The sequence below is a fragment of the Phoenix dactylifera genome, chromosome 15 (genome assembly GCF_051530095.1).
Source record: "Phoenix dactylifera cultivar Ajwa chromosome 15, Ajwa_hap1_PhDact_Kaust_v1.1, whole genome shotgun sequence".
In the NCBI taxonomy this organism is placed as follows: domain Eukaryota; kingdom Viridiplantae; phylum Streptophyta; class Magnoliopsida; order Arecales; family Arecaceae; genus Phoenix; species Phoenix dactylifera.
In genome coordinates, this window is record NC_143204.1 from 18,436,059 (window position 1) to 18,463,991 (window position 27,933).

Here is a 27,933-nt window from a genome sequence, read left to right on the forward strand (position 1 = left end):
ATTCTCAGCAACTTGAACGTTATAGGTTGCATCTCTCCATGACAAATGCATGCAACTATCCGATTAGATTTAAATGATACATGTCTACACAACCTGCAGATTTGGTGTAAGGGAAGGTTGCCCTTATTTATTATTTTTTTGGTCATATCATATATTTTATTCTTTTATTCTTAAGTCATGTATGACCTCGGACCGAAGGGGAAGTGAAAAGTATTGTGAGCACATGAAACTAAAAAGGCGTGGAAACTTGAATCCAACTAACAATATATAAAATGATTATGTACGTACGTATATACAAAACCACATGATATGAAGGGACAGTAAATATTCTTAAATTTTGCGCCACCTGAACTTTTAATAAGTGATAACCACCACTTTTTTTTGCTAGAGCTAACCATCACTTCTTCGAAGCTAACTTTTACTCTTTCTTCCCTGGTTTTCCCTTTTTAATGGCATGTGTCGTACTCTCGTCTATAAATGAGCCAGCCATCCTCGTTCCTTCCTCCCTCGTTCAAAGAAGATAGCCATAGCTTGAGCCCGGAAGGAGAGAGAGAGAGAGAGAGAGAGAGAGTAAAGGGATACAACACTCAACACCATCCATCCATCCATCCATCCATCCATGGTGAAGAGCAGCAGCAGGGTCCCTGACACTCCAAATGGCTCCATCGGAGTCTATAATGACCCCAACCACAATAGCATCCCACCAAAGCTAGGCAGTAATGGGAAGAAGCAGTACAAGGGTGTGAGAATGAGGAGTTGGGGCTCTTGGGTCTCCGAGATCAGAGCACCAAACCAGAAGACCAGGATATGGCTGGGCTCCTACTCAACACCGGAGGCCGCAGCCCGGGCCTACGACGCAGCCCTCCTTTGCCTCAAGGGCTCCTCCGCCAACCTCAATTTCCCCACCTCCAAACCCCTCCACCTCCCCACCACCCTCATGTCCCCGAAGTCCATCCAAAGAGCGGCCGCCGCCGCCGCCAATGACACCACCGCTTTCGCACACCCTGAGACCCTCCCACCACCCTCCCTCCCCTCGTCATTGCCATCGCCGTCACCTTCCTCTGATGTCGCCAATGACGACACGTTGGTGATGAGCTCGCAAAGCAGCATGTCGAGCCTAGTAGAAGAAGGGTGGCCCACTGCATATGATCCAACTGATTTCTCGATCGACTTTGAGGCCGCCTTCCAATCGCCAAAGTGCATGGACTATATGCTCAATCCATGCGCCTTCTTTGCTCCTTCTCAAGCGGAGGAGTGGGACGAGGAAGGCGACATTAACCTTTGGAGCTTCTGCTAATCTTGTTCCATGATCTTCTTCTCCTTTAAGGTGAAACTAGGAGGGGAAGCTACTGACTGTAAGCGACCGCATTGGTCATAATTTATTCGATTTCTTTCTAAGCAAGGAGAAACCCCCACGGAGCTACATGTTTTAAGGCGGTTCCGTGGGATTTCTGTATCCAAATATACGTAAATTTCTAGCTCTATGTATCAACCGTGTGCAAGTATATGGGAATGAGAAGTTTGTCCCTTTTCTATATGTGATTTTGGTGCCATTAATTAATACGTTCTGTTTTGCTATAAGTAAAAGAAACAGACTAAGTACTCATTTTTATGTGTTTATTGATTGTGTATAAGAAATAGATGAATTGTATTATTGTTGTGAACCAAACTTGCCCTCTTATATTATAGGTGGCAAATCCAGAAGATCACCCTGTTTATACAAGTGGCATGACTTAATTGATAAGCTTGCTTCTAGCAATAAAATTAGTTAGGATTTTGTCAACTGCCTTTAGATTGAGCTGTTCAAAATGATTGAATGAATTGATAAGTTATTTGGAGACTAGTTGCATGCCATTAAAGCCTATATTGGTAGGGTTTTATGAGTGAATTACCCTATGTTTTTCTCTCTTTTCTTATTATTATTATCATCATTATTATCATTTCCATCTGCTCCCTATTCTGCTACAATACAGACGTTCATGTCTCCATCCTCAACATACACCTTCCTTTTTATATCATACTAATACTAGTCATGGCATGGATAATTTGGTGCAGGTATGTTAAATTATGCTTGTCCTTCTGCTAAATCTACATCTCTTTGTATACCTCCTTCAATTTAAATGATCAGTCCCTTCTTTCATGCTCATTGTTTTTATGCTTTTTGGCATATTCTGGATATCCATTCAAAATTCTTCATAGATCCCACCCATTTCAATAATTTTTTATATTTAAGATTTTTTTCCCCCCATGTCCTTGTATCCCATCCATTTTGTAGCCATCCCCTTTGCATGGTGGCAAAGTTGAGTCTTTCAACAATTCACTTAGAACACAACACGTGGGAATTTTGAAAGTTAATGAAGATATGACCGGTACAAGAATGATCAGAGTATCCATGCCTCGACAATCTCCTTTAGATTCATGTATAAACTCATGAATTTGTTCATATTCTTTTTTTTTTAAAAAAAATATATGTGGAGATCAATTAATTTCATGAGAAAACAGTATCTCCTTTTACATGCTAAAATAGATCTCCCAAATATCAAAGTATGGTAATTTGAGATATTGATTCGACCATTTAGATGTTTTTTTCTGATTCTTCAATTAAATTCTTTCTAGATTGCAATTATTATCTCCAAAGTTTAAGGGAAGCAAAAATTGAAGAAATAAACCTTCCATAGTGATATGTTCAAGCTAAAATTAAGTGCAATGCACATCCATGAAGAATTATGTCAACCCATACAGCAATGATGCTCTTTGAGATGCGGTTTTATGCCACTCTTCCAAATTAATATTACTAGTATATGTAACATAATATTTGCAATGCAGCTAAATACAATATACTAAAGCATCACATTTTCATTTATTTGTGGCAAGAAAAATACCTCTCAGGTTGTTAACAATATTCGAAATGATTCATGTTTCTGAATCCAAAATCCAAACCTGATTCATGGACTGGACTTACTCCGAACTAAATGGGAACTAGGTTAATTCAAGGCATAGCAGCCTTACCTACCTATTCTAGATGGGTGTGGCAAATTTCGAAGGGAACACATGATGCCAAACTTCTCAACTACCACGTCGAGACAAGCTTTCAAGACGTAGCTGATCTAGAATCATGCCATCAAATTTGGACGATGCCATGCCAAAACCTCAAATCCAGGGACCAGATCTGACCTTATCATTAGATGAAGTATAGCACTTGGCTCAAAGTTAAAGACCCAAGTCTAAGGGCTCGTTTGGTTCGCGGAAAGCATTTTTCCTCTTAAGAATATGATTCCTGAAAAGCAGATTTCTAGAAAGAGAATATCTGGAAAAATACTTTTGGCATGTTTAGTTGACAATGAAAAATTGACAGATTTTAAGAGTGCTTATGTTTTGTTGACCATCCACTATTATACCTTTAATAAAAATTAGATGTTTAATGCCTCTTTAATGCTGAAGGTTTTTTTTAGAAAAAAATAAAAATGGAGTGATTTTCGGTTCACGGAAAAATAACTGTCTTATATTTCTTATGAGAAAGACTTTTCCATGAAACATGTGAATTATATTTTCATGAGAATACAACTTTTCTGTCTCTTTCATTTGAAAACTCGAATCAAATAAGATGCATCTTATTACTTTCCTGCTGATCATACTTTTTTTTTATTATTTTTTTGCAAACCAAACGAGTCCTAAAATGAGCCAGAATCCGGGTCACCAGGCACATGGACCCAACCTGACCCGGTGGCAACCCTACCCATTCCATATACGCAAGTTTCAATTGGTTGGGTCCAAAATAGCCACCCTAACGAGATTGCTTGGGGATTTGACGGCGGTCTCCAGGCAACACACCCTAACAAAATCCTTCCCACTCCGCCGACCGAGGCGGCCTGAAACGCATCGCCACATCCTTCAACCCTTCTGCTGCCCCTGCGCCGGCTTAGCAGCTCCGCGGCGAGATGGGATACACAAAAGACCAGCTGCTTGCTCGCCTACGAGTATTATTTCTTCTCCCCTTCCATCCATATTCTTCTCTTTCCACACCCACAACATAATTTATCCTGCAGATTCGATTTTATTTGGCTTCAATCCGCTAAAGATTTTATTTGGCTTCAATCCGCAGACCTTGTCTTCTGTTATTCTCTTCCTCTCTCCTTTGCTTAAATTTCTGTTAGTTTTTATTTTTGAGTCTGTTTTGCGTAGAATTGATAAGTGCGCTTTTCTAAATCTACGATGGCCATTCAGTTAGATGCTAAAACAAAAAACGGAAGACTATAACCTGTTCTTAATTTAGGGTCCGTTTTGCATTGCTTTTGTTTTCTGTTTTCGTTTCCAAAAACCCCGAGAAGAAAAATGAACTGGACCGAGCAACATGTATGATGAAGCCCTTTTTTCATATAATTTTTTGTAAAATCTTTAAATTTTTTGGTAGCAAAATTTTGTTGGCTTGCAGGAGTATGGATCAATAGGATGCCTTGAAGGATGTTGTTAATTTATGAGAAAATTACTGGCTGTGATAATTATCACCATCAGTTCTTGTTCTGACTATTTGGTGTTGGTTTACGAATGCTGATTCAAGAACAACTTCTGGTTTTATGTCGCACTTTTCTAAAGCTTTACTTAGAAATTCCGTCCATATTAGTTCCTGTCATGCCCTTCTCTTTCCACGCATAAACTCTTGCATTGTATTTCCTAAAAGGCAAGTAGACAGCTTGATCTTGCATTATCTCCAACTTGTATATTTGTTTGTCAATTTAGCTGTTATAGTTGTGGTGCTAGTCTGATTGTTCTCTTATAAGATCGAGAGCTTTTCAACTAATTCTGTTGAGACAAAGTTCGCCAGATTACCACCATTATTCATGAATTCACAAAGTTCCCTCCTCATGCCCATAGCCTGATTGTACAGAGTTTCTTACTTTTCTCCTCATGTCTATGCCTTGATTGTGTTTTGATGCTATTGATCCCTTTTTTCTTGTAAGGTGGACATGATGTGGACTGCTTACTGCAATTTTAGGACACTCCTTATGATCCTTGCTGTCAAAATATTCTTCTTTGTGAATCTTCAATAATCTTGGATACATGAATAAAACTGGGAGGAACAAGGCATCTCATCACAAGACATAGTCATACACATTGAAATTCTTTTGTTCCTTGCAACATCTATGAATTTGTGACAGTCACTGGACATTTGAAGGGAAAACAGTGACCCACTTGTTAGCTATAAATTGAACAACTTGACAATGCATTAAATTCAAAAGATCATCTATTTTCTTTTAGTACTTTCATTTTTTGTTCGATTTTGTTAAGACTTAATTGGTGCTTGCCATGGTGCTTGATTTGGACTTGGAGGAAGAAAACAGAAACTAAAATTATATCATGAATTTTTTGAAGTAACCAGTGTGGCGACAAATAGGGTAATAAGATGGATAAGCAGTTAAGATGCCGGATCAGGTAAATGACAGTAAAAGGAACAGGAGGAGACTGAAATTCTTCATTTTTTAGGTTTTTAGTTGGGTTTTTGATCTGTTTGGGTTGATATTGAATGAAAGGTTTGAATGGTTGTTAATGCTGGATGTGGTAGACAACTTGCCCATATCTGGATGAAGCTCTGACACTGATGATTTAACTTAGAGAAAATGAAGGGAAATAATGCATGGAAAATGGAAAGGAGAAAAAGCGGCATAGATAAATTGTGCAGTCGAATTGGATTTCATTTGCCAAAATTTGTTTCAATTGGATATCCTTCTGTCCATCTTTATAGGATAGATGGCTTGGCCACTTATACTGAAGTTCACAGAACTCTGATTGAAAGATAAGGTGTATCAGAAGCTAAATCTTTTGATTTGCCAGTGATTCCTATTTACCCTCTTCATATTGTTGCAGTTAAAATCCACTGGATACTTAATATGTCCCAACAAAGTTATTTTTTGGATCAACTATGGCAAGCACTGATTTTAAACCTTTCAGCCTGTCATGTACTATAAGAGAAGTCCGAATGTGGCCTGTCATGAGCCTTTATCCAACGTCAAATTCATTCTTCTGATTGTATCACGTCATATGGACATAAGGATGCTAGCTATATGTGCGTATATTTGCATGTTTTGTGTGCACACACCAAGGATTGAAGTTTTCTGCACAGGTGGTGTGTTGGCTTGACGCCAATACAGAATGTGCCATGCCCTGTGTCAAGCCTGTCAGTGCTTGTTATGCATTGGCATTAGAGCATGCCAAGTACTGTCACACAGCTGGTACAATGGCCGTGTTTCATGCTGGTATGCACAGTACATATTATCTCATGCCTTGTCATGCTGAGTGGCACTTAAGTCTATATGTGTGTCTGTTCAAGTAGGTAATTATATGTACATGCACAAATATTTTATCATGTTCCCTCCTAAAGATATTCCCTGATATACTATTGGACCATATGAGTTGATGCTGTCTCTTGTGAAGAACAATGCATATTGACCAATATGCAGACAAGGAGATAAATTTTTGTTTATCAGCAGGTTCTTTTTTTGTTGATTCATGATACTATCCTGCAAACTTAACAGTCTTTGGTGGGTCATTCATTATGCCTTCTTTTTATGTTATTGATCAAGACGTTTGATATTGCCTCTTGGCAATTGGAAAGAGCTAGGGTTGGATATATGAAAGAAGTGAGTAGAAAGAGATATGTGAGAAATGTAGATTTATTTGTCCCTCCAGCAACTAGACATCCTCAGAGAATGCCTATGGCTTTGCTAACTTTCACTAATCTGTTCACTAACTTATGACTTCATTGCTTTCTGCATGTAGGAACTCCAGATCGATTTCATTTGCTATGATCATCCTGCTGTATTGACAGTTGAAGCACAGGTTGGTAAATAAAAAATTGCTTCCTTTTTGTTTTGTTAGACAATTATAGGCATGGTTTGAACAACTTCTGGATTTCTGTTAGGCAAAGCACGTTGCTCATTTGGGAGGTGCATTAAGTAAAAATTTGCTGTTAAAGGTAAATTCCAGAAACTAGTTGAGATTTCATTCCCCCCCCCCTATAAATATGTTGAAGATATTTACAAAGTGCGCCTACCAGTTTGTCTTCTTTAACTGATCTTGAAGCTTGTCACTTGCAGGACAAGAAGAATAGGTTTTATGTTGTTTCAGCTCTCGCAGGAACAAATATTGACATGAAAGGTGCATTTATTTTTTCTTTTTATTGCTCTAAGCTCTCCATTATTAATAGCATCATAAAATGGCTGGCTTCATTCTTTTCCCTTGAAAGAGTTCTTCGTAACTCACGTATCTGGATATCCTGTTTTCTTGGGTTTCTGCGGTATTGGATTATGCTTTATAAAAATAGTTTTGTCCCAACGGCTTGGTTTGGGAAAAGGAGGTTTGCGAATGGCTCCTGAAGAAGCTTTGCAAGAAATACTTCAGGTTTGTATTCCTAGCACTGACTTCTTGTATAAGATTCCTGTTACAATTGACTTTTTGCAGCATTTGAGTTTAATCATAGTTATAGCCTATTATAATAGCTGTTGATTTTAAGACAAGTTTTACCTTCCACCTTGGTAACTTGAAACAACTGATGTTGTAAATGCCCAAGAGTTGAGCTAAGAGGTTAAGGAGATCATCCCTTTTGCTAATGATGTTTTTGGTTGGAAAAGAGGAGGGGAGGACCTACAAGAACTAGATGAAACATTGATAAATGTGGATTGAATTTGTGCTGAAGGGTTAGGAAATATGAGTGAAGACATAAGAAGACCTTGATGGATATTTTGGTAGTGATATTTAACAAGATTGCTTATGGAGATGTGCTGGTGAAAGGCAAAAGGATATATGAATCAACCATAATAAAATTAGATAAGGTTGGCTGGCTTTTATTATAAGATCAAGTTGTTTAATTAAAGGTGTTTAGAATGATGGCTGTAGGACATGCAGTAGAAGAGTTGATTCTGGTTATAAGTGTATTGTCTTGTGGGTGTGGAAGTCTAGAGTTTGGTTGACACCTCTAATAGTGCCGACACTAGTGAAATAGGCGGTGGATTAGCCGAGTGAGAAACGACCAACCATTGACTTTGTTCCAATAATAGGAAATTAAGGAAAAAAGTTGTTAAAGGGTCTTCAATAATTGTGACTGTAGAGATGACTACTAAATAGGTCTTTATATGTGGTCAAACTAACTTACTGCTCTATTTAACTGAAATAGGTGGCAAATTGCGATTTTAAGGTTTTATTTGGCACAACTAGTTGCAATGGAGTATGTGGGTGTGTAGTTATCTTCATGTGTACTATATTTGGGCAACAAAGGGGACAAAATCAAAGGTAATCTAGGCCCAAAGTTGCTGAGGAGTCATTTTTTCCCTCATGAAGAGAATAAAGATTATGGTAGCTGATCAAATAGTCTTCATTTCTTTCTTATTTTCATTTCTTTAGGCTGTCGGAGAAAATATGATTCATAATCTTTATTTTCTTTGTTTCCTATAATGTAGTCCTAGATATACTCTACTTTTTAGGTGGGGTCAGCTGCTGTTAAAGGAAGAAGGTTGGCTTGATGGTGGGTTTGCACATGGGAGAAAGCTATGTTGATAGGTTGTCAAAAGTGTTAACTCTAACAAGGTACAATAAAATTTTGTAAGATGTTGATCTTAAAGGATTGTTTTAAGGCATAAATTCTTTGGGAGAATTGGCTATTCGTTTCGGAACAAAAGGATCAATACCTTTTGCATCCCATTCTGGATTTGTAGATTGTATTTTTCAAGTTGGTCTGTAAGGAGTGGACACCCATATTGCAAGACCATATAAACCAGTTACATGAAATGTGCCAAAGCCAAAGCAAGCGACCTTTGAGAGAAATAAATGAATTCCAAAGATCTTGGGCACATCCAAAGAAGCTTTTCCTAAGCATTCATCATAGAATATAATTCTTTTTTGGTCTCGAATTTGAAGATCTATTGCACTTGAGAAGTGCAATGAGAGAGTCCTCGTTCCGTGGATTGGATCTTGGCATATATTCTATTATATCAATTCCTCTACTAGAAAAGTTGGTTGTGGTCATGAGACTGTGAAAGAAGGGATGCTGTTCAATATTTTTTTAAAAGTATAAGAATATCACAATGAAAGCAAAATGTTAGTTTAGATATTGTAATTTCTCTGTCTAAGAGAAAGATTACTCCATGCTGGGGAGTCTGCCGCTTCTCTAAGTCAGTTTGTTTTTCATAAGAATGTTATTACTTGAGTGTGCCGTCATTTTTATTTGCATCCAAATTTATGGAAAGCCATGTTGCAACATGTGGTTTGGTAGGCGGTCTGAAAGTATAGGCACAGATTTTTTTTTTTCTGAAATAAAAGCTTTTCATCTGGAGCATGTGGAATAATTTACTTGCTTCCTATATCATTAAAGGGTTATTGCTCCTCGAGAAAATTGAGATTTTGCATTTAGTTCCTTAGGCCAAAGAGACTATTCTATTTAGCTGCTTGTTTCGCATTTCTTATTTTGTTAAATTATTGTCATAATGTCATCTATATGTTTTTCTTTGCAAAGGTTGTTTTTTATCAGAAAGTTGGTTAGAATTATAGTAAAGACGAAAGGACTTTGAGTTATAATGCATACTTATACCCTTTAATGTAGTAATTGAGAAAATTGCTGTTGCCCTGTAATCTTGACACATAATCTTGTTATTGATTTATTATGTTTTCAACTGTAGATTGGTTTCAGTTTTGCTTTACTACTTAAGTTGTATTCTTGTAATTCTTGGCTAACATGCAATCTTATTCATAATTCCTTGGCAAACTTGAAGCAATATTATAACCACAACCACAACCTTCCTGCTTTTTCCTAACTATACGGGATTGGCTTTATGGATCAGGCCATCTTTGATGTTATTTGAATGTTATCCATATCTTTCCTTAAAATCTCCATCCATGTTATCTTAGGTCTTCGCCTCTTAACTTTTAACATAACTAAAGTATCCCTCCTTATTGAAGTCTCCTCATTTTTCATTGTACATGTCTCTGTATTGTGACAATCGATTTCCCATCACTTTTTCCTTAATTTGCGCAACTGCTATAGCTCTTTTACTATGTCCATTCATCAATCTATTATTTCTAGCTTTACCACATGTTCATCTTAACATACTCATTTTTTTGCTACATTTAACTTTTTTTTGGGTACCTATTTTATTGTCTAGCTCCAGCACTCTGCCATACAATATTGCAAACTTATTGTTGTTCTATAAAATTTTTCCTTAAGTCTTCAAAACATATGCCTATCCCATAATATTCCAGATACCTCCCTGCACTTTATCCAACAAACTCTAATTATCTTAAATATATTTTCATCTATCTTCCCATTATTTTGTACAATAGGTCCTAAATAACGAAATCAATCACTTTGTGGTATCTTTTGTCCAACAATCTTATTCGGGATCATATCTCCATTCACATTCTCACTAACTTTACATTCCATATGCTTTTTCTTTGTTTTACTGATTTTTAAAGCCATTGTTCTCTAAACTTTTTCTCCATAAGTTTAATTTAATATTTATTTTATTTCCTTTTCATCAATATTATGGTACATCTTCCTGAATACACCAGTAAATTCTCCTATAATATTGTGAAAAGATATGGGCTTAGACAATATTATGTTTTCTTAAATTATATTTTTCTATCTTTAAAATAAAATTGTTCTGATCTGTGCTATTCATTTAAGTGATATGAAGCAAATATTCACACACATATATATAAATACACTCATGCACATATGTACATGCATGTATACCTATATTCACAAATGCTTATGTACATACAGTGATAAGTTCTATGTTTTTGCCAGGTGCCAATGGGATGTGTTACTCCATTTGCATTAATTAATGATTCTGCAAGGTATATCTTTTGCTTAATTATCATCTTCTTTATCTTGCTTTGAAATAGAAGTGTTCACTTTTGGCACTTTTAAAGCTGTTAATGCTGCAAAATCTAGTGTGCCTAAGTTTTTGGTAATGCACATTTCACTTCATATTAGATGCTCCCACTATTTCTTTCTGTTTTCTTGTCATACTTTTCACCATGGTTATCCCACACGGGATTTGAATTTTACCAAGAATTTAAGAAGTGATCTGTATTCATATTGAACTAGATTGGTGAAGGACTGGTACCAGGGACACCCTTGGTACCGATACCTTTAAAAATTAAAAGAAATTGGTGCCTGCTGTTATGCTTTGCACTAACTACTGTACTGAATTGGTATGATACACTATGTACCAGCACCATATTTTACGCACCCGACCATTTTAGGATACTTTTGCATTTTTTGGATTTTTCCTTCACGTTTTCTTTTAGTAACTTGGTCTTGGAGCCTTTCTTTTGCATTATATGAAAATCTTAGGTAATTTTTGGAAATAACCTGTAGTCAGGTATGATCAATTATTTAAGAGATTGCTTTTCATTCTATGTTTGTACTATTGTTTGACTTTTGAAATTCTAAATATTTTAGAATTATTGATGCAGCTCTTGGAAAGAGAATAAGATTTCTGTGTATGGTTTATTTGCAGAGATAAGATTGGATCTGTTTTTTTTTCAAGTTTGATTTCCGCTGAAAACAACAGTAATTAAATTGCATGATAGAAAATAGTAAGAAGTAGGAAAGGAGGGAGGGCCTAGTGTTTGAGAAATAGGAAAGGGCAAAAGTGTGAGATAAGAAGAAGTGCATGCATCCTTTTTTCTCATATATGTGTGTATATCTGTATGTACATATGCACTATATGTATGTTTATATATATACATATATATAGTATATGTCTACATATGTATGTATATATAGCATATTTATTTGTATGTATGTATATGTAAATGAGAAAAAAACATCCAAAACCCTGCCTATAACTTGTGTGAACAATAGCTTTATAGCATAGACTTCCTTGGCCTTCCTTTTCTGATCTAGAGCTCTCATAGGACTCAAACAACTTCTTAGTCAAGGGACTCAACTTTCTTTAAGAGTTCTAATTGAACCAGGATTCAGAATAAGAAAGTAACTAATCAAATAGGGAGATATCATATCACAACTGAAACCTAAACAAATCTGAAATAATTTGTAACTAGATGATACTCAAGCTAAGATAACTTGGGGCAAGTAATACCTAGTCAATCCCTTGTTGTCCAGGTGTTGATTGACTGAAGCACGATTTGCAAAACTGGTACAAGGAACCACACCAGTATATTACTGGTATGGAATAGTACGATCAAGTATGGTCTAGTAGGCATCCCGTACCGAGACAGGCTTTCAACGCTTTTTTTTCTTCCACTCCTAGCAATAGTAGCGCCCGAACCCGGGTGATATGGGGTGGTTCTGCCCAGTTCGGACTGGTTCAGCTAACAAACTGAACTGAACCTTGGTATGGTACCATACCTTACTAGCACGGTATGATATGATTGGTATGGGATGATAAGGGTCTGAACAACAGTCTTTAGACTGAAGTATTATTTGGTAGATCGTTGTTGAATAGAGAGCCATATGAATTTGCTTGCTCCATGTCAGCTTGCTGTTCAGCTCGTTTGCTTGGCTGACATGGCCGAACTGGTTGCCATCCGCTTGGTGGTCCCAAAGATCCTTCTCTGTTGCACTGCATCATTAGCTGAGCTAGATCAGATTTCTTTGTGCTTGTGGAAGAATCTTTGGAGGCATTGTTTGCAGTTTCATGGTCTTATTTTTGAAGATGAAGTTGTAAGTGTTATATGCTCAACCTTTCTATTGTAAGTGTTATATGAGGTCCTACATGATGTTGTTCTGTAGTCCACAGCAGACATCTTCAAAAATAACACTTACAACTTACAATACACCGGTACGGGTATGCATCGGTCCGAGTTGGTTCACATCGGTACACGTACGGAGCCAAGTCAGTGCGAACCAGGCCGGTTCGCACCAGCCAAAGCGCGGGCGCCCCGCGCGGGCGCGGGGCCCTGCACTCGTGCGGTTCCCTGCACAGGGAACCACACCCGTGAGTTGGAAACCACACCCACGCGCTGTTCCCAGCCCGTGCAGGATATTCAATGCCACAGAGTGGCATTTATGTGCGGGTGTGTCCGCGCGGGTTTTTTTTTCTTTTGGTCTTCGTCGGTACAATATCGGTTCGGTTTAGTACTGTACTGGTACCAACGCCCACCGGTATGTCGGTACAATCGGTACGGCGAACCTTGCATCTAATACTGCTGCTTCACAACATCCCTTTTGTAGTTGTTTAGCCATCGTAGCTGATGCAGGTTTTTTTTCCTTTTTCTTTTCCTCTCCTTTTTAGCTGCATCTTCATGTTTAGCTTTTCCACGAGCTTTGAAGATGTCACATTCTCCATCTTTTGCTGTAATAATTACACCATATATGATGTGGGATAACTTGGGGATGACTTTCTTATGCGTTGGTCAACCTAATGGGTTAGGAATAGGGTTTTGATTTGTTGGATGCTTGCTGTCCAATGTTAGAAAACAGGATAGAAGCAAAACAATTTGGTGGATTAAAAGAAAGAGGCAAGATTTCTAGGTCTACCCTGAGGTTTTTAGGGGATAGTGTTGTTTGGATATAGGGTTAAAGTAGAATGTTTGTTCTTCACTTGAAATATAATTTAAGCAATCAAACATAAAGAGAGATAAGATGGGGGAAAAAAAGAGGAAATAAAGGAATTGATAGATAAGAGGGAGAGGGGAATAGAAGGCACTGGAGAGAGAGTGATAGGGAGTCAAGGGAGAGAACAATTTCATTCTTAATTCTAGAACTCGTATCGCAATACAGCTAAAGTCTATCTTCTGAGCTTTATTATACACACATATATGTGTCTATATGTATGTATATATGTATGCCTATACTAGCTTAAGAACCAATTGACCAATAAATTAAAGACCCCAAGGAAATTGTGGACCAAGTAACTTGAGTCTAAGTTAAAAGCCAAGACACTAGTAAAATGCTAAACAAGTATAGACTCAATACATAAATGATTTGGATTTTCAAATGGCTTTGATGCTTTAATAAGATCCTTTGACGCTCCTAGCAGCTGGATGAGGGATTGAATAATTATGATATGGATTGTGTCGTTCAGTCCAAGTCCTTCAATAGTGTAACTTATCTTGGCAAGTCGTATGGGGGTTCTGATTATCCTTATCCTTTGTCAATCTAAGCTTGATATTTGCTTTTGTACATGCATCACCTGATGTAGATACAATGTTTGCCTACTAAATCTTCCCAAGTGTCATCTCTAAGATTTCTTTTCCTTCGGATTCATGCTTCTCGGATCATTCTTCAGCAGAAAGAACATATGTCTTAAACACGAGACATATTTGTGGTTTGACCATGTTTGGGGCCCCAAAGTGGGAGTCTTTTGTTTGATCTTTAGAAGCCATTGGAGGCACCTTTGGAGCAGTTGCAGCTGTCTCAAATTGCTTTTCTGGTAATTGGTTTGTGGTTGATTAGCCCTCTGCATAACTTGTCTTTGATCTGCAGAGCAATGTATTGTATGTCGAATCTGAAAACTTGTTTTTTGCACCAGTCTATCCAGAATCTCCATTTGGAGTCCTGCCCAATGTTGTGTTGAATGAATGCCTCTACCTTTTTGATGCCACCATGGGTGGCCAGGTTGTAGAAATGCTCTGTAGGCCATCTTGATTTTTCCTCTGCTTAAGCTGCTGGAATCTGACATACACTTGTTGCATGCATTCAGTTGGCAAGAACTGGCTTTGAAAACGCTCTCTCATCTCAACCCAACTATAGATCTCACTGCATCTGATTCTTTGATTAGCCTTCTGAAGCTATCTCCATATTAGAAGTGGTTGTAGCTGATTGCCCAATTTAGGAATCCCTCCAGGTTCATGCTCATTGGAAGTCTGACATTTATGATTTTATGCCTCTTGTGGACCCTAAAATAACATTCATATTGAAGTTGCAGAACCTGTACACTTTTATGTGGCATCCCTATATAATATGTTTGACTAGACATAGACTACACTGCTGTATCTCTAATCTTGCATATTGCAGAATTGGGTGAAAAACAATGACATTTTTAAAATTATTGGTGTGCCCATGAGAATGTGCTTATGGAGTGCTGCTAATCATCACAACTTTAGATCATACTGAATAGGTTACAGATGAAAGTACTGGGATTGCTGCATTAGAATTAGGGGCTCATATTTGAGTGAAAAGTTTGGAGGAAGATGAATTGTCAAAAAAAAATCTGGATTGTAAAATACTATTTGAAAAAGTACCAAAAAACAAGGAATTAAAAGCAAATCAAGTACAGATGAATGACATCTCTTGTTTATATTGTTTGTTAGCAATAAGCTTCTAATGTTTTGTTCTATAATACCTATTGCTGCGAATTCTGAGAATCAAGTTTTTACTGGATGAAGATGTCCTCGACTCTGTACCAGTATGAACATGTTCTTGATGTTGTACATTTTACATCTTTTTATGCTACAAACATGCATTTCTTTAAAACTGGTTGGTGAATGTTCTTACACAATTGTTCCTGTTCTTTTCATGAAGTGCTGTTTCATTGTTGTTGGATCAAGGTTTCAAGGCTCAAAAGTGCTGCTATTTTCACCCTCTCACAAACGAGACAACTATTTGTAAGTGAGGCTCTTTTCTTTTGTTGCTTGTTGTATAACTATGAAGTTATCTACCGAAAAGGTTGGTACCTTGTCTTCGAGGTTGATTTTTTTTTTTCGTAACAGAAAAGGTTCATATTGCATATCAAGTTTGGCTGCATGATTTGTGCATGTATTATTTTGTTCAGAATCACTGGCAATAGACAATGTTGATTATCAAATACCAAAATATATTCTCCCCCAAAATTCTTACTTGGATATACAAGATGAGACATCAAAGGAACATCTTGTCTCATTAATCAAACTATGCCTTTGACATGGTAAAAGATATATTTTTATCATAAATATATTTTAGTTCTTAGCCATTATATTGCCAAAGAAAGTCTTTGCACTCCAGGCATTTGTAATTCTTAGAAATAGTGCAATTTTTTAGTTGCCAAAAGTCTGTTTTTGTTATTGTAGGAAGGCACCTTGTATGAGGCACTATTTATCTTTGGAGCATCATCCACCAAACATAGTTTGCCTTGCACTTGCCCAAATTCACGTTGCCCACTCTCATGATTATAGCTCAAATGGTTGTTGCATTTGTTTATGGAATATTTTTACCTTGAATACATTTTGTTCAACATATAGGTTTCAGTTCTTCAGCATATTGGTTTTTTAAGAGTATGGATTATTATTTGTCCATTCTTTACCTTGCAAAACAATTTTTTTTTTTCTGATCATTAATATCCTGTCTGGCCTTTTCTTCCTTCATTCTACCAAAGGTAATAGATAATCAGGGGAACGATTTATAAAAACACTTTTATTTTTTTATTATTTGAAAATTTCCATACTTTTTCTTGTTAGCAAATCAACCGTTTGTTTTGATCTGAAGATTTTATTTCTCCCCTTTTATTTACTTCTCTCTAGCATCCACAAAATATTACAATAATGGCTAGTGGTTCATTTTTGGGCAAAATTACACTTGCTGGCACCTAGATCCTATACAACCTCTGTTGCTCTTCTACCAAAGAAAGAAGAAGGAAAAATATTGGTCGCTCCTGTGTTGGATTTCAGCATATTCTTAAGTTGCTACACAGCTATCATCATTTGGCAAAGCTTATGGAGAGCTTGGATGTCGAAGGGCTTCATGGCTAGATGGCATACTTGAAGTCGGAGATAAACCATTTTGGGTAGAAGATCTTACAAATAATTCATGAGAGAAAGATCAGTTTCTCAATCATAGGAGTGGTACAGTAGCAATGGTGGTGATGTTGGACTTGAGGGCCCCATCCATGATATCATGCCATAGGGACATTGGAGAGGCAAGAGAGATGTGCTGACATTGCAATAGACATCCTGAAATGAACTGTAGCCTGAAGTTTTGCTTGATTAGCTCTCTTAGACTTGCTAGCTAGTCATGAAGCCAAAACTTACATAAATGCTCTGATAATTTCATTGTGTGGTATAGGTAACCAATATTTTGATGTATACATGCAAAAACACCTATGCTGGATGATTCTCCTGCCTCTGCTCAAATTAAAAAGATGAATTCGAGTCAAAAAGGCTTCCATAATTTGAGTAAACAAAAACTGTGAATGAAGTGGAATTGGATCACAAGCATGGAAGTCAACAATACATGTAGATTTTGTTTTTTTTAAAATATTATCTTGTAATGTTTGATGATATTTGTGTCAAAGCCACTTTTGTTGTGAGATATCCACCATAGATGATGACATTTGAATTTCATGCTGTGAAATAGGTTTTTTCTTTATATCAATGATGCCAGGGGATATCTTCCACCTTGGGAAGGTTCGGTGAGTTGCAATGTGGATTGGATGTTTCATTGGTAGGTAAGGGTGAAGATATGGACAAACAAGACAGCAAGGAGGGATGCATGATCAAAGTGGTGCTCGAAGCAGACACTGAAGCAGGTGTGGAGATGAATAAAAGTGGACGTGAAATTGGTCTTACGACTTGCTAGGATTGGACCATCTTAATGAGGAGTAAGTGAAGGATGGGTTACGATAGGGACATAGATAATCAGTAAAACATACTTGGGTTCCCATATTGAGAGGTAGTGGGTGAAGTAGAAAAGGAAATAGTGATGAGACAGATTATGATCGTGATAATGAGATTGATGATGATGGTGATGACGATGAAGGTGGGAGATGAGAGGCAGTAGCCGATAATGAAGTAGATACTCAGTAAAACATATGTGGGTTTCCATATTGAGAGGTAGTAGGTGAGGTAGAGGAAGAAATAGTGATGGGACAGATGATGATGGTGATAATGAGGTTGTTGATGATGGTGATGACAATGAAAGTGGGAGATGATGAGGGCAGTGAGAGATGAGAAGCAAGTATGGATGGAGTTGCCACTTTTTGACCTCCTCAATCTTGTGTTTATATATATATATATATATGTATGTATGTATATGTATATATAAAGAGAAAGATGGGGGTAAACTGATCAATTCATTTCGTGAGACAAAGAAATGAAGTACAAGGCATGAGTAGAACAGAACAACTAAAAGAGAACTAAATAGGGAAAATAAAAAGTTTTAAACAGAAATAGAGAAGAGAAAAGATACACGATTGGCCCAGTCAATCATTAAGTGACGATCTGGTGGACATATTCCTCTCATTTGGATGCTGGCAGACTCTTGGTGAGAGATTTCCAAGAAAATGGCATGCCTGGCCTGGTCACCATAAGCCGAGCTGAGCAATCTTCCTCATCAAGTAGAAATGAACCTGATCTCCGATAAAGTATTATTGCTGCCCTCCATGAAGAGAGTTTGAATTGGAGGATCAGACCAATGAAGGTCTTCTTTTTTATTTTTTGTGTTTGATAGCAGGTCAAAGAAGCTCTTCAAGGCAGAGAGAAACCCTTGAATATAATATTTTAAACAAGGGGTAGAAGTTCTCTTAACTCAATAGAGTAAGAATCTCATTAAATGACAAAAATATGATACCTTGGACTCCTAGGTTGGTTGTTATGGCATTGTCTTAGATTTTATCATTATACAATGTCAAACAAACTTTGATCATGTCCATTTGCTCAGGAAGGCCAAGTATTACCTTGAGGCCACATTCGCTTGTCACCAATTGATATAATAGGAATCATCAGAAATGACTGCTTGCGAATCCTCTGTTTGGATAAGTCCAGGTAAATCCAAGTAAATGAAGCAAACCTTGTGAAAATAATTATGCAGTAGCATATTCTGGTTTGCAGTAAGATATCATGTAATCATTATAAAAATATGATACAGTACAATATATGATGTTATAGTGTGATATGACATGATATAATTATGAATGTCAATAATATGAAATTATATTATGATGCATGTTATAATATTAAAATACAATGGTGTACTAGAATTATTATTAAGGTATCTTTTGTTTTATAATATCTACTCTACATATTAAAAGAATATCACAAATTGTCACTATTACTTTTAAATCTATATAGTTAATGTAACTATTCATTGTATGAATGAAAATTATTATGGTGAACATCAGCATTTAATATATTAGTATTATATGATATTTATGTTTACATAATAATATATAATGTATTATAATTATATTCTTATATGATATAGAATGCAATAGGTAATTAATAACATATTACACTCAAACACCATCATACTTATATAATATATTTCTTTTTTTATAAATATAATAAGTTACTATTATAAGATATTGTATTTTTACTATTATATTCTAATATATACTCTTCCAAAACATGTATAATATAGTTTTATAATTTTATAAAATTTATAATTAAAGTAATTAATTATATATTTTTAATTATAGTCCTTATTTAATGTATTAGTATGATACAATATCCATGTAGATGTAATAAGATAAAATATAATTTTATTAACATATGCTAAATAATATAATATGCATTACAATATTACACTACAAAATTACATTATAGTATTACATTACATATTACATTATAGTATTACATTACAATATATAATAATATAATATATTACGTTACAATATTGTGATAATAATATAATGTAATTCTTTTTTATAAATATATCATCGCAAGAATATTATTGCTATTAATCATAGGATGGTTATATTGTATGCATGTATAATATTGGATTAACATATTGTATTCTAGTCTTTAAAATATTATAGTGAATCTATTAAATATCTATCATTATGTATAATATGTTATAATATAAAAGTACATAGTATTATACTATGATTGTAATTTATGTAGTTCATAGAATTATATAATATAGCATAATTTAATATTATAATCAATTAATAATTATGACATATAATATTATGTTACTTTATAAAATAAATTGTATATATTATTTTAATATATTTCAAATTATAAATAATTTATAATGTATGAAACTTGTTTTTCTTATTCCTTGGGCACATTAACAAACAAGGGAAAATGATATCTAAGCTTTCCGCTCTCCTGCGCGGCAGGGCGTGTTTTTTATCCTAGTTTATGGGAGTTTGATACTCACTAGAATTAGTATTTATGTGGTTAAATGAGTTACCAAACATGGGAATGGGCTAGAATAGGAACAAGGTTTTAAAAGTTGAGATATCAATTGACTTGGCGGGTGATTCAAGTCTAAGATGAACAGAGATCTTGGATAATCTCATGTGAAACTGGAAAGTAGGAAAATATGGGAACATTCTATAATTGCTGATATCTTGGTTGAGATTTTGGAATCTCATTCGATATAGTAAATCCAGAATTAGCAAATATATTAAATTATGAATTATATTAATAAAAACTAAAACATCTATGTAGGCCACTAAAATAGTGATTGAAAAATATTTGCTGAGATAGTGACCAAGATCAATTATATGACATATTTGTGGGGTTTGATATCGACACAAACCGAGATCTTGACTAAATGAAAACCTCGAATAGGAAACTTATACTCATTTCCCGTTCTCATTCCAACAAATCAAACGTGGCCTAAGGGGATTTGGTGGGTTTATCTGAGATAAAAGATCAGCAGCTTTGTATGGGTGCACAAATTAGCAACTTATGCATATATGCACTAAGTAAACTTTAGCGAGCTTCTTTTTTTCTTCAACTCTTTCATTCTATTATATCCATCATGCCTGAGATATGTTTTCATCAGCTCTCAGTGCAAGCGACCTCAACAAGTTTCTGACTTCAATTGGAAGACAGCCAACTTATGTGGACTTGGAGGTGATTTAATTTTAGTGAATTGACAAGTTGACATCAATCTCCTTTGGAGGGTTTGAGTGATGTTGGTTACTTTTTAGTAGGCTTCTCCATTGGTAGGAAAGGACAATCCACCTGATCTTGCATCGCTTGTTCCATCTGGGGTTCCTACTTTGACAGGAGACACAATTAAGGCAGTTCCTGCTCAAAATGATGTGTCCAAGGAGAAATCAACAGATTGTGCAGGTTAACCTTTGTCAATGTTCATGCTTTTACAATACATATGCAATATATAGTGCATGTATGATAATACTGTTTGGTGCAACTTTCTTCATTATTTATCACTCCCTTTCCATAGTATTTTTTTTTGCTTTATTTAATCACTATAATATTGCTTGATAAATAGTCAGTGGTTTAGGAATATGTGGTAATTCTGGTGAATGGAAACCTTCAGCCAAATTACTAATGTACTTGTACAAGAATCACAATCTTTTCAATACTTGATTTAAGCATTGAAACTCTTAAAGTTATTGGCTTGTGCTTTGAGTTTCCGACATTAATTATCAATATGGTCATAATCTGAATCTAGACATGCCAATACCAGAATTTATTGTTTGTAGGTTTTACCCTAATCAACTAATTTTCTAAAAGAAATGACCAGATGTAATCGTTTTAACAATTCATAATTGTTACAAGGGCTATAACAATATTTAATAAACAATGTTCAATCTAACATGCTGGCATATAAAGAGATAGGAGAAATGACATTATGATTTAATAGCTGATTGCCTGATTGTGCTGGTAGCATATGATCATAATCAGTTATATGAATTTAACTCGAATATCAACTCTGGACTTAACTTTAGTTTTTTGAGATATTATTGTGCTTACAGGCCTTTGGGTGCTCCTTAATGAATCTTGATATTTCAAATCACCATTTCAAATTTTAATACATCATCTATGGTGAAGTTGTTGCAATGACCATCTCTCATATTATCTCCACTGAGATTCTTTATGCATGATATGACACCATATTTCTAATTGTTGTGTTTAGGTATTGATTGCAGAGAGAAAGCCTTCTTTTAGTTGGTAAATTTTGTTAGAAAGAGTATTAATAATAAGATTTATGAAAAATTAAAAGAGATTGTCTAATTGATATATGTTCAAGTATCTAAGAAGTGGCTGGCATATGCAAGCGGCTATGGTACAACATTGTGCATGTGCAGTATACCAGCTTATTCGCAGACATTTGATGTTGGTGTGTCAGAGTATCTAAAATATTAGAATAAAATTGCTTATCATAGATTAAAATAAGTGAGAAATTAGAATTGAGTTAAAAATCTAGACAAAAAGTTTTTTAAGTTTACAAACTTATTTGAGAGCCTATTTTAGTACAGTATGATACGTCAAGCTAAGAAAAACAACAATATTTCTTTACAAACGATGTTTAAATGTAAAACAAGCTAATGTGAAAAAGAAATTTATCAATGATGAAATGTTGAACAATCACAACACAAGCTGCTAAGAAGTGAGATGCATGTCTTATAACAATGTTTAAAATATCTTGCTGATAAACAAAATGTACAGCATTTAGGCAACTGATGTTTAATTCGAAGGCACTCCGAAGTAGACCATTTTGTTTGAAGTACCTTGCTGATAAACAAAATGATTTTGCATCCAAGTGTATGAATTCTAAAGAGCAATATGAATTCTAAATTTCTAACTTAAAAATAACTAAGATCTGGTGGTATGCAAAATCATACACTTGGATGATTATTTAGAATTCATATTGTCCTTGATTATTTAGCTTATTTGGCAGTCTTTGTTATTTTTAGATCTCTTTCTTACCTTCTCTTTAACCAATTCTAAAAATAATAATTCTAAATAAGCTAAATACCAATAAGCCAAAGACTAAGATTGCCAAATAGGCTACCAGCACAATCAGCTATTTTTAGAATTATTCTTATTTAGCTTATTGTTATCAGCACCCCCTCCCTCCTGCCCCCACCCCCCGCCTGAAAAAAGCAGCCCAGCAAAACTCAGTCTAGGTATGCTTCAAGATACCTGCTGGAATGTAAAGCATTATTTTTTTTCTATCCTAAAATAAAGCTGGATTTAGTTATAGCTTCTAATTTAGATGGTATTTTTAACATACACCCAGATCTTGTTAATGGCATTTTTATATGGTTTTTAATTGATCAATTTGTCTGTTTGGATGTGCTTTGCGAAATCGCAGACAAATGCTGAATTTAGCTTTATTCTCACAACAATTACTTATGTTCTTACAAATTGTAAAATCCTTCATACATTGGAACTGCAAATGTTTAATCCAAGTAAAAAAGTAGATGCTATATTGTTAGTGATTCCTGTTGCTCTGCAGCAAAACATCATTTTCTTAGAAATCATTGAGGAATTCCAAAATTTCCAAGTTAGAGAGGAATGTATGAGATATTTGTTTAAAGACACAAAAGTCTTGAACAGCATTCTCACAATATCAAACACCCTGAATAAAGCTTTTTTCCATAAGAAAGGATTTACATTTTGTCATCATGCTAACCTTTTCCTTTATAACATCGTCCACCACAGGGCACAACTAAGTTGAGAGGTCTCCGTTAAAGGATCGATTAGATTTTACAATTGGTTGTCAACTTGAAGCCTTACTTCTAAGAATCGGTGCTAAAATCATGACGAGTGCAATTTTTTCAAATCCACTTTCATGACTTCAATTCGTGTGACTTTTGGTTTTTCTCTCCCCCTACATTTTTCTTCGCATATTTGAGTATCACTACTTATTGGAGCTTTTAATTTTTGTTGTGTGCATACATAAGTGCACACATGCCGTACACATAAATATAGATGCACTATCACACATGCGTAAATGTTTATGTCCCATACAGATATAGAAAGGAACTAGTTGAGTCTGGGTTTTATTTATATTTTCACCAGAAAATTGCCATTATCTTTTAGTATGTAAAACTTTTTTTCATAAGAAATTACGTTTTGATGAAATGTCACTGTAAATGTTTAAAGAAAAGTCTAGTTGCTTAATTGCTCTCATACAGTCAAACTACTATTTGACTAATCTTTCCTCTTTCCAAGCTCTATCCACTAGACTCATTTGGACATATGTTAGTACAATTTGTAATACAAATAGGACAGATGAGAAAGGTTTTCAAGCACCTCTTGTATCATCTGAATGCTTACTATATTCACATGCACTTGAAAGAAATGAGAGTATCCTTGTCATTTGATTGGGCATCAAATGCGTCATTGTTAGCCGTGTGATGCACTTTTTCTTGATGCTTTTATGTCCCACATTAACTTGGAAAAATGCAATTCCCTTTGCAATAAAAGCGCTGTTTTAAAATGTAGTCTATAAGGCCACATATGTATCTGCATATGCATATATGTTCCATTGTCTGCACTGTATACCCTATAGGCAGCTACTACATGCAGTTGGGCCATATATGGGCTGAAAAGATGATTTACTTATGTAATGATCAGGTCTTCACCCAAAAAGGCTAGCTAGAAGGTATTGTTTGGGTTCCTCAGCCCTATATAAGTGCCATAAATTCACCTAGTATAGAACCAATGTAGGACTAAACATACACTCATTGGTCCTCATATCCCTCCATTTTTTAGGCCTTGGTGTCCTTGCTGGGCTTAAGGTCCAAATCCAATCAAATTCAATGACAAGCACTACAAACAACTTGTGGTTAATTGCAAAACAACCAATATTGCAGTATCTTCTAGTTCACATGGGCTTTGGGTTGGATCTGCTTTGATACTATTGGTAACAACCCAAGACCTCATCCAAAAAAAAATTGGTAGACTTGCAGCCTAGTTATCATTTTGTGACCGCATATGCAGCTCTTTTAGCATTGTGCGACCACATATATGACCACTCTCATGTAAGCCCATGCGAGTAAGGTGGGTTCAAGCTAATAGTTGGGTTGGATGTAGGTTTTAAGGGAGCTAGGTACATGTATATTAACAATATAGATGCGGTAATTGTGCTATAATTATCACTAATAAGAATCAAGTACTAATAACTCTTTGCTAGATATTAGCATTATTAATATTGCTATGACTTATAAAATTATTGCCATTATTATAGAATGTATCTGATTTTGTTTAAATATTTAAATTAGTAATCGTATATGTGCTTGCATATGTGACCTTATGCATTATGCGGTCCATGCCATCCATATACCACAGCCATATATTAAAACATTGAATAAAAGTAAAGGTACAATGCTAATTTAAGCAGAGTGGGTACAGCTGTTCTATTTACCTAATTTTTATGTTCATATGTGAGGCATGAATTAGAGGCCAAATACGGAGGGCTGGAGGGGAAATGGGTTGCCTGCTGGCTCTGGGATTTTCTTGTCATGGGTAGAAAAAAGATTTACTTTTTACAGGATCTGAAATAGAAGGGCTAAAATATACCCCATGTTGTCAATTTGTTCCTGAAGCAATTAGCGATGACCATTGGATTTATGCGGACAGACAGCTTGCATCCCTTTCCCAAAACTTTTTGGTTCAAGATTTTAAGCAAGCCCATGCGAGTACTTGAACTTTTAATGAGCATTTCATATTTCCCAAGGGGTCCTTAAGCAGGATTTAAAATCTAAGGAAAAATCAATAATACCTGTGCCTAAACTTATAAGAAAAATATAAGCAGCACAGCACAACATATTTTTTGTAAACTCAAAACTCTCAGAAGAAACACCAGTCAGATCAATCAGGCTTCCTAGCAGAGCATATTTTATAGAAAGTCACTACCACTGCTTTAGCACCCATTGAACATGTACTTTATTTTGTCTATTAAATGTTTGTTTGCTAATATTCGTATTTATTCTGATGTCTTCTCCAATACTGCTTAATGCACACATCCATTGAAACATGCTTTTCTTTCCCATGTTAAGGACAAGCTAATAGTCGGCCGGATCTTCCGAAAAATGCAGTGGAGAAGACTCAAAACAGAGTAGACGCATTGGCTGAAGCTTCTGATGTGGGAAAATTTGTAAATGAAATTATAGATAAAATATCCACAGCCTTTTTATCAGAGGTAATTGAAGTTACCATGCACATCACTTTCTTTACCATCTTACCATCTTTTCTTTCTATTGGAATTTGATGTTTCCTTGGTTGACTAAATTTTTAGGTGTCTAAGAATTCAAATGTTCAACAGATGGAACTTCGTGGACGTTCAGTATTGGATGGAATCAGAAAGCGGGTTGTGTCTGATTTGGAGAACATGACTGTAAGTATGATATGTTGGATTTGTACTTTCTGTTTTGACATATGGTGACGGTGGCCATTTCTTGTTGATACATGCAGGCATACACACAAACATATATTTATAGACATACACACGAACACACATCTAATGACTAATGTTCACGAGATATAACCAACTCAGTTATGCCCTATAGTCATTAATTGATGAGACATAATATAGATAGCCCAGACTGTTCACCATCAGATACATTGTCATGAATGCCCAAAACCTAGATTCCTAATGTTTCTGAAACTTAGTATGCATGCATTATGAGATCACCAAATGAACATTTTTTTTTAAAACAGAGCAAATCATTTACTTTATGATTTAGAAGTATCCGAACTACTTGAGTTTCTTTTTGCTCCATTGTGAGCCTTGGTGCAATGGTAAAGTTGCTTTTTTGTGACCTGAAGGTCGCGAGTTCAAAATTCGGAAAAAGCTTCTCCGCAAATGGAGGTAAGGCTGTGTACATCTGACCCTCTCAAACTCTACAGTGACGGAAGCCTCATGCACTGAGCTGCCTTGCATGTGTTTTGATATATGTAGAAGACAATTGACTTTAGCCTCTAATCTGTGAAATTATACCTTGGGAACAGTAAAGTGATCTTCATGGACATAATTTATAATATTTGGAGAGCTATGATACAAAAAGGGTGGAAAGAGCAAATTTTATACATGGTACCTAAGGACACGAATATCCCTCTCCTTTACTCGTGTGTTTTCATGTATACTTGCATAAAGATAAGGGTATATTTGTCATTTGATTAAGCGGTAAGTGAACCAGAAAATAACATGGTGAAATACTAACACATACAATGCCTAGTTAAGTTACAGTAAAACTCTCTTTCTTTCAAGTACATTGGAATAAAGGGTATTGTATTTGGGATTAGGATACTTTCCAGCTTGTAAAATGAACTGTAAAGTCTAATTCAATCACCTGCTGTGCATCAATCAACAGCAAGTGCTTGAAAAGAGTGAGACATAATTGCAAGCAGGTCTCATCATATTTACCTGCCTTGTTCAATCGCCTACTATTTATTGATCCATGGACGATGGTAGGAGATTATATTGGACTCTAGTTCTTGAAAGGATCTAAACTGGGGTATTAGTGTCAGCATAGAGGGAAAAGCAATTGTCCATATATAAATCTGCTATTTGGAAATTTGTTTGGGAGAGGAAGTTTAATATTCAGGAAAAATATAAACATTAGCCAAAAGTGATGTCAGAATTTAAAATATAGATTCTAAGATAAAAATAGTTTATGCTAGGTCGTACATGAACCTGCAAACATGGGAAAAAGGCAAGTACATCAACAAATAGTATTATTACTTTAATAATTCTTGGCTATTTCATGAAGGAATCATGAGATGCTGTATGTGATGTCAGTATTTTTAAAAATTATTTTCCAATCATTTGGTGATAATAATTTAATTCGAGAAGTTAAAGTAGTTCATAGGATGTTGTGACTGGAGTGGTGGATGATACTTGCATGAAACGAGCAGGAAAGGAAAACACCGAGAACATCCAGTATTGAACTACATAATCTGTGATCTCAATTTATAGAGTCAACCTTGTTGAGTATGTAACTGAGGGCGAGCCTCATATGGTAACCACCATATATAAACTATGAAAAGTGCAACTATGAACACCGTATTTTCCCTTTACTTTCAATAGCTCACAACTAACCGACTGCAATATTATTGCAGATGAGTATGAAGAATGCAGCATATACACAGGGGTTCCATGCAGGTTTCCAATCCATGCTTCAGTCTGGTATTCAAAACCAATCATTCCGAAACTAGTTGCATGATAGGTAGAAGAAACAAAAAGGACTGAACATGATGTATATTTCGAACATATGTTTTTACTTCTATGATGATTGTGGGATTAAAATTTTTGTGTCAAATATCCATTCCTTATCTTCATGTCTACTCGAT

At 35.5% G+C, this 27,933-nt stretch overlaps 1 protein-coding gene and 1 pseudogene across 7 annotated transcripts; both read left to right on the forward strand.

Moving 5' to 3' along the window:
* The first annotated feature begins 483 nt into the window (after nucleotides 1-483).
* LOC103712528 (ethylene-responsive transcription factor ERF014 pseudogene) lies at nucleotides 484-1,537 on the forward strand (annotated as a pseudogene).
* Nucleotides 1,538-3,762: 2,225 nt separating this feature from the next.
* On the forward strand, nucleotides 3,763-27,927 carry LOC103712526 (YbaK/aminoacyl-tRNA synthetase-associated domain-containing protein). 7 transcript variants are annotated; one of them, XM_088711850.2, is made up of 13 exons: nucleotides 3,776-3,977; nucleotides 6,775-6,834; nucleotides 6,917-6,970; nucleotides 7,092-7,152; nucleotides 7,319-7,395; nucleotides 10,793-10,842; nucleotides 15,482-15,564; nucleotides 20,666-20,736; nucleotides 20,817-20,958; nucleotides 25,641-25,783; nucleotides 25,907-25,978; nucleotides 26,410-26,452; nucleotides 27,703-27,927. In XM_088711850.2, the coding sequence occupies exons 1-13, from the start codon at nucleotides 3,939-3,941 to the stop codon at nucleotides 27,804-27,806; spliced, it is 999 nt and encodes a 332-aa protein (XP_088567976.1). In that variant the 5' UTR covers nucleotides 3,776-3,938; the 3' UTR covers nucleotides 27,807-27,927. The 7 variants fall into 7 exon arrangements, with proteins under 7 accessions (XP_088567981.1, XP_088567976.1, XP_088567978.1 ...); XM_088711849.2 differs by having other exon boundaries at nucleotides 3,787-3,977; nucleotides 25,880-25,978; XM_088711851.2 differs by having other exon boundaries at nucleotides 3,787-3,977; nucleotides 25,680-25,783; nucleotides 25,880-25,978.
* The last annotated feature ends 6 nt before the right edge of the window (nucleotides 27,928-27,933 follow it).

Excerpts from the sequence above, each read along its gene's own strand:
- LOC103712526 (XM_088711849.2), top strand. The coding sequence starts at position 3,939 with ATGGGATACACAAAAGACCAGCTGCTTGCTCGCCTACGA. Across the intron at positions 6,971-7,091 it reads GTAAAAATTTGCTGTTAAAG|GACAAGAAGAATAGGTTTTA; the intron begins GTAAATTCCAGA and ends TGTCACTTGCAG. Across the intron at positions 25,784-25,879 it reads CCACAGCCTTTTTATCAGAG|GTGTCTAAGAATTCAAATGT; the intron begins GTAATTGAAGTT and ends CTAAATTTTTAG.